At 53.5% G+C, this 11934-nt stretch overlaps 1 protein-coding gene across 14 annotated transcripts in view; it reads right to left on the bottom strand.

The window, feature by feature from the left end:
* Positions 1-11934, bottom strand: part of LOC110501025 (inactive histone-lysine N-methyltransferase 2E) — a 29876-nt gene continuing 17942 nt past the window's right edge. For 6 of the 14 annotated variants that reach the window (XM_036957247.1, XM_036957251.1, XM_036957248.1 and 3 more), the window contains 17 exons: positions 11557-11765; positions 11085-11324; positions 10798-10928; positions 10376-10493; positions 10091-10200; positions 9567-9834; positions 7981-8085; positions 6366-6437; positions 5674-5847; positions 5178-5513; positions 4725-5018; positions 4316-4472; positions 3968-4203; positions 3279-3875; positions 2816-3173; positions 2661-2737; positions 1-2245 (listed from right to left, as the gene is read on the bottom strand). In XM_036957247.1, coding sequence (XP_036813142.1) covers positions 1217-2245; positions 2661-2737; positions 2816-3173; positions 3279-3875; positions 3968-4203; positions 4316-4472; positions 4725-5018; positions 5178-5513; positions 5674-5847; positions 6366-6437; positions 7981-8085; positions 9567-9834; positions 10091-10200; positions 10376-10493; positions 10798-10928; positions 11085-11324; positions 11557-11765 — 4511 coding nt within the window. In that variant the 3' untranslated portion in view covers positions 1-1216. Of the gene's footprint in view, positions 2264-2660; positions 2738-2815; positions 3174-3278; positions 3876-3967; positions 4204-4315; positions 4473-4724; positions 5019-5177; positions 5514-5673; positions 5848-6365; positions 6438-7980; positions 8086-9566; positions 9835-10090; positions 10201-10375; positions 10494-10797; positions 10929-11084; positions 11325-11556; positions 11766-11934 lie in introns of all 14 variants that reach the window. The other 8 variants (XM_036957252.1, XM_036957253.1, XM_036957255.1 and 5 more) reach the window with 6 other exon arrangements.

Below are 11934 nucleotides of genomic sequence, written 5' to 3'. Positions count from 1 at the left end.
TGGTATAAAACTGTCATTACAGTGATTTATTATAAGGAACCATGAAAATAGCCAACCAGTGCAGTGTTTGAGTCTCTCTCCTCTGCACAAACATACACTCACACGCACACACAAATAATAAAAAAAGACTACACTGAATAGTCCAGAGTGGAAGAACAAAAGAAAAAAGTGCTACGGTCACAGAAACATTCATCTTTGCCAAGAAGAGCGCTCGTATTTACAACCATATTCCAAAATGGGATGGGAGCCAATTGTACAAGCATAGGAAAGAAAAGAAGCAAATATATACAACCTGTTTCCGGAGAAAGCTGGAGGAACCACCTATACATTAAATTACAATTTCTACAAATAACCATTGATATTCAAAAATAAACCGCTAACGTCCTACCTACGGGTGAGACCTCACTCTGGCTACCACAGAGGACTACTGCACTCGTTTCACGCCATCACTCTTACTGTCTATCACTTCCCTTTCTCCCACACAGGACAGACAGACACACACATACAGTCCATACACCTCCTCACACACACACACACACACACGAGTGCAGTCTCCTGGGGCAGTGAAGCGGGCTCCCAGAACAGCATTTTCTGAATCACTGCAGCGGTGCACAGATATTTGTTACACAGAGGAATAAAAATAATAATTCTGTATTTTTTTATCTTTACGAAAAGCTTTCTGTTTGCTATAATGAGCCACTAGATAAAAGGAATAAACGGTGTAGAAGAGCAGACAATAGACAAAGAGAAGTAGAAGTGAAAGGCGGACTAACTGACGAAGGGGGGTGGAGGCTGGAATGTACATTGATACAGAAAGTGCGGGACCTTACAATAGAAGTCCAAAACAGACAGAGACGGTCAGACGGTCAAGCACTCTCTCCGCTACAGGAGGGAAATTCAAAACAAAACGCAGGGAGGGACGTCGGAGAGAGAGAGAGTGGGATGAGCACCGGGGGAATAGTCCATCTTCATTTCAAACACAAAGTCTCTTAATAAGATTGTTTCACGGTCCTTGTTTTCAGTTTGTCCTTTAAAAAGCACCCCTTTATCCCACGTTCTCCTGTTTTTCCATTGGCCATGTGTTCAGGTACATAGAAAATATTTACAGCTTTTGTTGCTTGTTGTGTTCCGCGGTCTGTCGGTCTGTCGTCAAGCTCCTCTCAGAGTGAGTTCACAGGGGCTGGCAGGGCCAAGGGGGAGGCCTGCATGGAGGCAGTCAGTGCCACCCCGTGCCCAGGTACCCAGCGTTGTGAAAGGGGGAGGGGGACGCAGTGGCCCCGCGTGTTCCGCTGGGCATCTGAGTGGCGGTGGGCACGGCCTGGGCCGGCTGAGTTTGCTGCTGGGGAGGGGGAGGAGGGGGGGGCAGTCCAGTCTGCTGGTGGGGCGGGGGATAGGTGGAGGGGGGCACCAGCGGGGGCACCAGCGGGGTTGGAAAGCCCCCCAAGTTCTGAAAGTGGTGAGGGGCCTGCACTTGCATGGGGACACCGGTGGAGGAGGCAGGAGGAGGGGGTGGGGGTGGAGGAAGAGGCAAGCCCTGGTTGAGTGACAGGAGGGTGCTGGCACTGGGCTGCTGCAGCTGGTGGGTCTGGCCCTGTGGGGGAGGGGGCGGAGGAGGAGGGAGGGAGGACTGGGGGGCTGTGGTCAGGAGGAGCTGGTGCTGCTGGACAGGAGGAGGCTGCAGGTTAACGTGTAGCAGGGCCGGGCTGGGCCCAGGGTGTTGTGGTGGGGGAGGGGGAGGAGGGGGGGGAGTGGTAGAGCTCTGGTAGTGCAGGGTGTGGGGAGGAAGAGTCTGCAGGAGGGGCTGGGCACCAGGGGGGAATGGGGACGTCACGGAAGGCTTGAACCCAGGGAAGGATCCCACGGTGGAGGCTGACTGGCTGGGGAAGTAGGCCGCTGAGGCTGGAGGTGCTGGTGGAGGAGGGGGAGGTGGAGCGGACTGTGGGCTGTACTGGGAGAAGAGGGGCAGCCCTGGTTGAGCCTGTGGCTGGGACTGAGGAGGAGCAAAGAGGAAGGCCCTCTGGCTGCGGTAAGGGGAGCCCTGAGCCTGGGGGTTGGGCGAGTGGAGGAGTGAGGGGGCAGCAGGGTGTAGCTTGGTGGGGGTCAGGGGGGATGTCTTGGGTACGGCAGGCTTGCTGGGCTGCTGTGGGGTGGCCTGGGAGGGGGTCCGAGGCCGGCTGTCACTCTCCTCCTCCTTCACTGGGCAACTGCCAGGCTGGGACGGGCTGCTGGGGCCAGGAGAACACGGCTAGGGAGGAGAGAGAGACTGAGCGAGGGAACGGGTAAGTCATGAACAATAACAGCCTACATCAGGGGTAGGCAACTACATTCAGCCGCGGGAGGATCTTTGTTGGAACGAATGCAAACTGACTACACACTGCAAACTGACTACACACTGCAAACTGACTACACACTGCAAACTGACTACACACTGCAAACTGACTACACACTGCAAACTGACTACAAAAAGAGATTGTATTTGAAAATAACAATCATGTCATACCTTGATTACATTGAGACACCATCATGTCTTATTCTTTGTGGGAATACTTGGGAACAGATTTCCTGAATTTTACAGACAGTTTGGCTCATGTTGCTGACCCCTGACCTACACTATAGGCTGTGTGATGGCTGTGCTTGGCAGAAAGCAGAATGTTTCTTACAGTGTGGGTTGGGGTCCTCTGCAGGCTAGGAGATGAACCATCTCTGACTGGGGCCTCACTGCCCTCGGTCTCTCCATCTGAAACAAGCACACATTATTACAACTATCATCAGTAAAGAACTTATGTCCAAGTGGTGTGTGTGTGTGTGTGTGTACCTTTGTCCTTGCTGTGGTCACTAAGCGACAGGGCTCTGTGGTAGCCACGCTCTCTTGCCTGCTCCACCGAGGTGGACGAGGTCCACTGTCCCTCTCCCCCATCACTCTCCCCCTCGACAGGGGGCTCTGTGTCCTCGCTGGGCTGAGGGGTATTTGGCTCAGGCGGGGTGGGGGCCACTGCAGCAGGGGCCACTGGAGCTTGGGCCGGAGCCAGGGGTGGAGGCTCTTGGGTGGTCTCCATGGGCAGAGGGAACATCTCCACCAGGGTAGGTGTTGTAGAGACAGGCGAGCCGCATTCCATTTTGGAGCCGCTGCGCCGCGCCTCGCGCTGACGTTTCCTGTACTCCAGCAAAGACACCTGGGAAAACACATGACATTACACAAAAACAGACATACCTTTATCAGTCCAGGAACCTTAAAATAGCTTGAATGGGCAGGCTGAATAGAGAATATAGCAACTCACCTTTTTCTTCTGTGGGGGATTCTGTCCTGACCCTCCCTCTCCGGTGCCGTCTCCACTTAGTGAGCGAGAAAAGGCCAGCGTTCCCCCCTCCTCAGGGCAGGGGTAGAAGAGAGACCCTGCAGCCTCTGTGAAGGGTCCTGCTGCCAAGGGTACTGGTACAGTCACAACACCAGCCACAGCCACCGCCTCCGGCCTGAAGGCCAAGATGGGCTCCAGGGTGTGTGAGGGGGTAAGGTCCCTCAGGTTAGAGTTGATGGGGGAGAAGGACAGACCCCCTGGCCCTGACAGACCCACTCTCTCTGGACTCTTCATCCAGGGGGAGAGGAGGGAGGAAGAGGCTGGGTCTGTGGGGGGGGCCTCGCTGCTGCCCTCAGCCCCGGTCTCTGGCCCCTCCTCTCCCCCACAGTCCTGGGACTCGGCGATGGGGGGCTGGGGGCTCAGGGGGGCACTGATCTTGGCCTCGTGGGGGGGCAACACCTCCAGACTGGGGGCCCTGACCGCTACACAGGGGGAGGAGAGCAGCGAAGGTGGCCGCTCAGCCTCTTGGGGGCTGGGTCTGCGACTGCACTCTGGTGAGCTGTCCAGGGAAGACTCGCTCTGTGGACACAGGAACAGAGATATTAACACATCGTTCACTTCCCTCTATGAGTGTGTGTGTGTGTGTTTGTAGGTGAGAGTGTGTGTCTTACTTCCTGCGGGGCACTGAGTGTGTGTGTAGGAGTGCTTGGTAGAGCTTCGGGGCTCGGCTCCTCCATACGGGTGACGCGGGGTGGCGTGGCCAGCAGCAGGGGTGTACCCGGCGTCTCTGATAGGTCGGCCCGGGTTGGCGTTGCGCAGGGAGAGCCGTAGGGGGTGGAGCTCTCTGACATGCAGGCGTCCAGTGGACACAGACCCAGGCGTCGCTTCTTCAGAGGAGTGGGCAACTCTGTATGACACATACACAGAGAGGAAGGGTTACTCACATGCAAAAAACAGACACTTGCATACGAGACTTATGTTCCTTCTAAGTGATGAGAAACACATTCCTGAGTCCTCACCTGGCAAGGTGCAGCTGCCGTTGTAGGGGAGGGGGCTGTCAGAGTCCCCGTTGATAGGAGGGCTGAGAGGGCCCTCGCTAGGCATGACCAGGGTGGGCCGGCCGCTGCTGGGTGGAGGGGTGGTGGTCTCCTCCTCTAGAGCCTGCTTCAGCCAGCGCTGTGGGGAGAAGAGGGAGGGAGAGGACTTAGACACGTCAACCACAAATACAAATCACGTTCACTAATCTCCAAGGCAGCTACATCTTAGAAAACCTAAGTCTCTGTTACTGACAATAATACTGTCCCTCTGCTGGTAACACTGTCAGTCTGTCCCTCTGCTGGTAACACTGTCAGTCTGCCTTTCTACCCTGCAGCTATACCTGACAGCTAACACTCTCTCCATTCCCCTGCGGGGTGGTGAACAACATACCTTCTTGCAGGAGCCTGAGGTGGGCGGCGTGTCGGGCAGCTCGCGGGAACGCCGGCGTCCGGTGGGCACCCCAGGGGTGGTGGGGCTGCGGTTGGCCAGGAAGGGCGAGGAGAAGCGGACGTAGTGTTTGGGCGTGCTGTAGACGTGCGGGCTGGGGCCCATGCCGGGCAGGGCGTTGAGCTGGGTGGCCAGCACCTCCGGGTCGCTGCTGATCCTCAGGGGCCTCTCCGGGGCCGGCTCTGGGGTCCGCAATGACCGCTCCTGCTTGTCGACGCACCACTCACTCACTAAGTGCTGTAGAGAGACAGAGAGAGAGCTTTAGTCAGAAGCACACTGCATTTGACTATAGTATTGAGTAACATTTCACTAGAAGGAATAGAACATTCCCATAAGTCTAAATAGAATAGTGACTAGTCGTGTTTAGGGGTGAGCACTGAGCCGTGGCTAGGATACCTTTTTAGTTTTGGGGTACTTCTGCCCGGAGCGGTTTCTGTCAGGGGCCGGGGAGCCACTGTAAGGGGGGCTGGTGTCGGGGGCATGGGAGGAGAGGGCCTCTGGCTCGGGGTCCCTGGAGGCCTCTACGTCTGGGCCGTCATTGGCCAGGGGGTCCAGGAGTTCCCCAGGTGAGCCGGGAGGTATGTCAGAGCAGGTGCTGATGGTGCGCGCTCGCCGCCGCTGCTGCCCAATGTGGGTGCGGCTCCGCGAGAAGCTCTTCCTCTGCTTGCTGCCTCGCAGCTTGGCCGGCGTGGGCTTGTTGAGACCCGGCTCCTCCTTCACCTCTAGCAGGGGCTGGGAGAGACAGGTTTAGGATAGAGTACAGTAGCATAGTTTTGGATGGGTTTATAGTCACCATTAGCTAACCCTTCAGATTATTGACAACATCTTCTTTTAATACTAACGACCTGGTGAGTGCAGGCATAAAGAACTTGTTGAGGCAACTATCACTTACCGTCATGATACCAGGAGACTGCATGTCGGCCTCGGGGGTGGCAGGGGGCTCCTCCTTGATGCCCCCCTCTGACTTGGTGCCAATCTTCTCCAGGGCCTGCTCCCGCCTCTTCTCCCTCTTCTCCATGCGGGCAAAGGCCTGCAGGATGGCCTCCATCTTCCTCTCTTCACGGGTCTGTAGAGGAGAGGACAGAGCAGTAAGCGTTAGTCCACGTGGCCTAGTCTCCTGAACCCACTGGGCCTAGAGGGGGAGGGACACGTTATCGCAACACAGGACAGGCAAGAGGCAGTCTGGCTGGCTGGCTGGCAGAGAAAAAAACAGCGGCGGCGCAGAATGACAGAAAAAGGACCACCACTTCCTCTTCCAGTGGAGGAAAAACCAATGGAGATAGAACAAGTAAACACCCTGTTGATGTGAGACCAAACTAACTGGAAGTGGGAGGTGGGAACGTAACATTAACCCTTACCAAACCATTCAGGGTGTATAGAACACCACGGCTGCCTCCACCAGACTAGTTTGACCACCCCCAGTAGCAGAGACACACTGGGGTCTGCCACAGGGCCGGTCAGTGGAGAGAAGATGGAGGTGGTGGGGGGGTTAGTATGTTTGTCAGTCAGTGGGGTCCCCTATGAGGTGGAGGGGCAGGCAGGCAGGCAGGGGGGGTATGTTTGGGGTTGGTGGGTCAGGTTTACCTCCGGTTTACTCAGTCCCAGACAGCTGGAGGCCCCCACGCCTTGCAGATGGGACTCCTCCGCTGGGCTGGCCTGAATGGTTTACAGAGAGACAGCCTGGTTTAGAAGACAAGAGGCCCGGTCCCCCCCAATAACACACATAGAACATACACACACCACCACGGTTCCCCACTCTAGGGGCTTCAGTGTGTCGCCGACCCTCAGGGATCCTCTGAGACAAGTGGGGGTGTGGAGAGGTGACCTGGGCACTACAAGGTTATGAAAGAGGGGAGAGAAGAGGGGGGCAGATAGGGAGAATTGCTGCCTTATGCCTGTAGACGTGTGTCCAGTCAGGGCTTCTTCACCTTGTCTGCTTACACCAGCATATCCAGTAGCAACACAACCCACCACCACTGGAACTCAGCCACTTGTTCACCACAGTGTCATAAACCACATACTGAACCCACGACACAAGGAAAGAAAACGAAGACAATAGCAACCAACCCAATCACCAACTTTCACCAAGGTTGATGACAAGCAACTACATACCATCTGCAACACCCAAAACCAAACCTTAGTGCAACCAACATATTAACTGTGTGTTCCATGCCGTGTCTGTATCCCTGGCACCAAACCGGATCTTTAACAAGAGTGTGGGAGACATACCATGCCTAACACACACAGACATCCCCCAGTGTTAAGAGCCCATGCAGACAGGGCATTGTTGTGGATGACTGGTTGGGGTTGAACATCATAAATACACCAGACCAGAGGACGACAGTTACGTCAGAGGACGACAGTGAATCCAGAAGCTCTTTCTTCCATAGTTTTGGGGGGTTACTCGTCCTGGACCAGCTTGCATCTTCCCTTGGAGGGAGGCAGGCTATTGGATGTCCAAAAGTCAATAAGGCCCTGGCAACAGAAAAGCCCCCCACCTTCTCTCTCCATTGGACAGAACGATGAGTCAGCGCTTTACACCTTGGGCCTAGTCGTGTGAAAGGGAGCTGACAGCAGGGTAATTTCCAGCGTGTGTGTGTGTATATATATGAAAGAGGGAGCGCATGCCAGCGTGTGTGTGAGCCCATCTCTCTGGGTCACAGAGCTCTTTAGCAGGGGAGAGGGGAGTAATTGGCCATTTCAAAACAGTTGGCCAATTTTGTACGTGAGGGTCATACTCAGACACACAGGGAGAGTTCCAGTACTTACATGTGATGAGGCTGGGGCTCTTGTTTACTCAGCTAATGAGAGGGGAGGAGGGGTAGGGGGGCCTGTGGCTCTGGAGGGCCCGGAATGGTGCAGTGTGTGATTGTTTAGCAAATGAACTCTTAAATAAATGAGGAAAATAACCCATGTATAATGATGTCCAAAACACAGAGCCTCAGTGTTTGAGGGCTCTGCCAGAGGAAGTGAGTGAGCGACAGAGAGCGGGGGGGGCCGCGGGCTAGGCTACACAGCAACAGAATGAGGCAGACAGCAGCAGAAGCAGGGAGGTGTGGGGGGGGGGGAGAACCACCACCACACAAACAGTGACCCATACCAGCAAGGATGAGCTTTTTCCTATGGGTGAGAGGGGGGGGGGGGGGGTTATGGGCTGCATACAGCAGGGCGCGCTGCAGCCCTGGCTCACAGAACTTACCATCTTCCTCTTTCTCTCTGCAATGGTCTCCTCTGACTCCATCTCTACTTCACTGCTAACGGAGTTATCAGGTTGGTCTTCTACACCCTCTAACTCTGTAGGATCCTGTTAGAGGGGGAGAGGTGCTTTATCATGGCACTGACCAACCACAGGCAGTCTGGCTACAGACTAGAGGGTCTAGAGTAGTGAGGTGGTAGGTGTGTGGGGGGGGTAGTCTGGGGGGAGAGTGACAGTTGGGGGCACTGACTGGGGACGTGGTGGGTTTGTCTGTGCACAAACTTGCTCAGAGCTTGTATTCGGTCCTAGGCAGTCAGAATAACAGCAAAACGCAATCGTACCCCTTTTCAAAGAAGAGCGAAAGACCAGGTTCACTTCTGTAGTACCTTGTGGTACATTGTTTTGAGCCCACTCCCAACAACTACCCTGTCATATGCCAAGTTGTGGCTCTTGTGGTCACACAAAGGTCTGTTAGCGCACAATGACAGATGTGGACAGCTTCCAAATTCAGCGTGTTCATTTCATGGTTTGTGCGTGTTGTTCCGATAGAGATGCCTCGCATTTCATCTCTGACGTCAGACCCTCTCTTCACCGTTCCTCATTCTAGACCAGGCCTGGGCAACTCCAGTCCTCGGGGGCCTGATTGGAGTCACACTCTTTACCCCATCCCTAGAAAACACACCTGATTTAAATTAATTCCATTCTAAACTGAAGATCATGATTGGGTGATTATTGGAGTCAGGTGTGTTAGCTGGGGAAAGTGTGACACCAATCAGTCCCCCGAGGACTGGAGTTCCCCAGGCCTGTTGTAGACCATACATCAGTCTAACAAGTCTCCATAAACAATGCTTCTGGGTGCTTCCCTCAGATCAGTCTTTAAAAATCACTCGTTGTGGGAACTACCAGTCCCTACCACAGAAGCAACAGGCTTGCCGATAAGACCTATGGCCTGGGTCGGGGTTATTAGACAATGCAACAAAATGTTTGCAATGGAATAGGAAAACAGATATTTCTTACTGGACAGGTTCAGATTGTACCTCTCAGTTTCACTGAGCGTTTTCTTCCATTTGGAATCTACTGAACACAAGGTTGGGGACCACCCCAGAGACAGAGGGCTTTATCTCTGTGTATAACACTGAGTACAGGGATGCCTAGTGGTGCGTTCAGGAGCTCCTGCAGCAGAGAGGACACAGCGTGATAGCATGTCTCATCTGCCACTAGAGGGCTTGATGCCAGACAGCTCTGAGCAGCAATACACGGCATGGTGAGAGAGATGGCTGGGTGCAGGAGTGAGCTTTGGGCCAGGGAGAACCAAGATGGATGATAGAGGAATACAAGTAGTCTACAAATGGATAACACAAATAAAACAGAAATGCAGCAAATATAACAGAAAGATTTAAAAATGGCTACACGCATGGACATTGGACGCTAACTAAATGGATATGATAACACAAAGGTCTTCAAGAAGAAAGCCAACTTATAGGCTCCTATGGGGCAATCTTGAACAGAGAGAGTGATGGGGACCAGGGGGGGAGAGTGTGTGGTGGAGACATGGATTGAGGTGAGTTGTGTTGCCAGGGAAATCTTACCTGGTTGTTGGAGATGGAGAGGCGGAGGGGCGATAGCTTCCTCTGCTTGCCGTCGGCCCCCAGACCCTTGGTCCTGCCGTCACAGTCCAGGGTCATGTTCTGGTTCTGGCCCAGGTCCAGGTGGTCCCCTCGCTGCATCATGGGCTCCTTGTCCTTGCGGCCCCGCCGGCGGCTGCTGGCCTCCAGGTTCTCGGTGGGCTCCAGGTTGTACTTCAGCACCGGGCACTCTGGGTTCCCCCTCACACATGCACAGTCCACCTTGTATTTACTACAGAGAGGGGAGAGAGAGAGAAAGAGAGAGGGGGGAAGAAGCGGGGGGAGAAGAAAAAAGGTCAAATCGGCCCCAATTAAAATTGGTTGAACATATATATATATATATATATATATATATATATATATATATATATATATATATATATATATATATATATATATATGTGTGTGTGTGTGTGTGTGTGTGTGTGTGTGTGTGTGTGTGTGTGTGTGTGTGTGTGGTACTAGGTGATCAATTCCACCCTGCTTACCAGCAGCCATAGTCATAGTCGAAGCCTATGGTGATCTCAGTGCCTTTGCTGATGGACCTCAAAGAGTAAATGTACAAATGGAGCATACCATCCTCTAATACATGACGCACCTGTGAGAGACACGAGACAGAGAGAGAAGAGAGAGGTGGAGAAAAGGGGAGGGAGAGAGAGAGGCACCCATTGAAACTCATGAGGTTACATTAAGTTGAAGTTAGTGGCTCTGGGGGGTGTGGTCAGGGTTTAGAGCCGTAGGTTTTGTATCGTGGTCTGCGATTGGCCACTCACCTCAGAGTTGGGGGTGCAGGAGCGTCGGATGAAGCGGGCCTCATTGCCAAAGCTGCGGGCGTCCACACACATCTCCAGCCCGTCAAACTTTGAGTAGAACAACACAAAGGGGTATGGCCTGGGGGGAAGAAAGAAAGACAGAAAAAGATGAATGAAATGCAGTGCTGGGCAGACACTTAGTAACAGATTGGGGATGTCCATATGGTGACCAGGGGAAGACAGCCAGGAGCTCAACAAGAGCTGAGAAAGAAGGTGAGGGACTTCACTGCCAAGGAAGGACCACAACAAACACACCCCTCCTATCAATCTCTCCCTCTACCTCTCAAATGCCTCAGACAAACTATGGAAAGGAGTAGAATTCCACTTTTAAATTTGAGCTGCGGATCTACTTGAGCTCAGGTTTCCACCAGATGGGTCCTCACCTCTTGAAGAAGCATCCGTTGGCCTCAAACTGCTGTCGCAGCATGAACTTGCCCCTGTACTCTATGATGAGGGAGTCTGGAGCCAAATCCCTCACTGCCTTCAGGATCTTCTTGTTCTTCTGAACCTGGCTCTGGAGAGGGGAGAGAAAACAGAACATGAGGACAAAGGCTGGCTGGCTGACACTGATATTTGCAGAGGCAATGTGTGTATACAAACTGTGTGTATGCTGCCTGCTCAGGCACTTTGAGGACACATGTTTGTAGGTCACTGTTTCGGTTCCAGCTACCTCCACGGGCGGTTTGAAGGTGGCTGTGTGTGTGTTGTAGGCCAGGGTCTTGCCGTCGCCGGCCTCCTTGACGCGGAGCAGGATCTGGACGTCCTCGCTGTACTGGTTGCTGCCGGCATCCTCGTAGGCCTCCATCCAAGCCTTCATCTTGTTCTCCCACAGAGACGGGTGCTCTCCGGGCTCCATTTCTGGAGAGCCACCCTTCACTCTGGAGGACTTCCTGGAGCCCTCACGGAACGCCTGTTAGACAACAGACTCCGGTAAGCAGACAGCATAAAACAACAAGGTTTACCACCCGTTTAAGCAACGTTACATAGTGCATAACAAATCGACAGATTTCTGTTCAAATAAACATGCCAACTCATTTTGGGGTGAGTTGCTCCAAATACATGTCAAGCTCAGAGGTACAGTTGGGGTCAAGATAAGAAACTATTGAGTGTCAATAGGATTGAATGGAAGTTTGAACACAGACCTTCTTGGCTCGGGCTGACGTGGCGACGGGCTCCTTGTCTCCGCTCCTCTTGCGTTTCTTGTCGGCCTGCTTGTTGCCCGCCAGGCGGCCGGTGGTGAGTGTGATGCTGGTGGGCGTGTGCTGGAAGGCCGTGTACAACTCCAGCGGCACCTCGTCCCCACTCTCTGTGGCACTGGTGTCCCCGTCTGCAGAGATACATACCGGTATGCCTTAATAAAGCATTGGTAATAAAGGTTTATTTGTGCATCTTGTACAGCAGGGTCCAACCAAAGCTATTTAGACAAATTATTTCTCAAAGGTAAAAACAAGATTTTCCATAGCAATCTGCCATTCTAAATGTCTGCATTGTTGTATTACTCGATGTGCCCAGCAGGTGTC

This window comes from Oncorhynchus mykiss, chromosome 21 (assembly GCF_013265735.2).
Source record: "Oncorhynchus mykiss isolate Arlee chromosome 21, USDA_OmykA_1.1, whole genome shotgun sequence".
In the NCBI taxonomy this organism is placed as follows: domain Eukaryota; kingdom Metazoa; phylum Chordata; class Actinopteri; order Salmoniformes; family Salmonidae; genus Oncorhynchus; species Oncorhynchus mykiss.
This window is presented reverse-complemented; position numbering and strand designations above follow the sequence as displayed.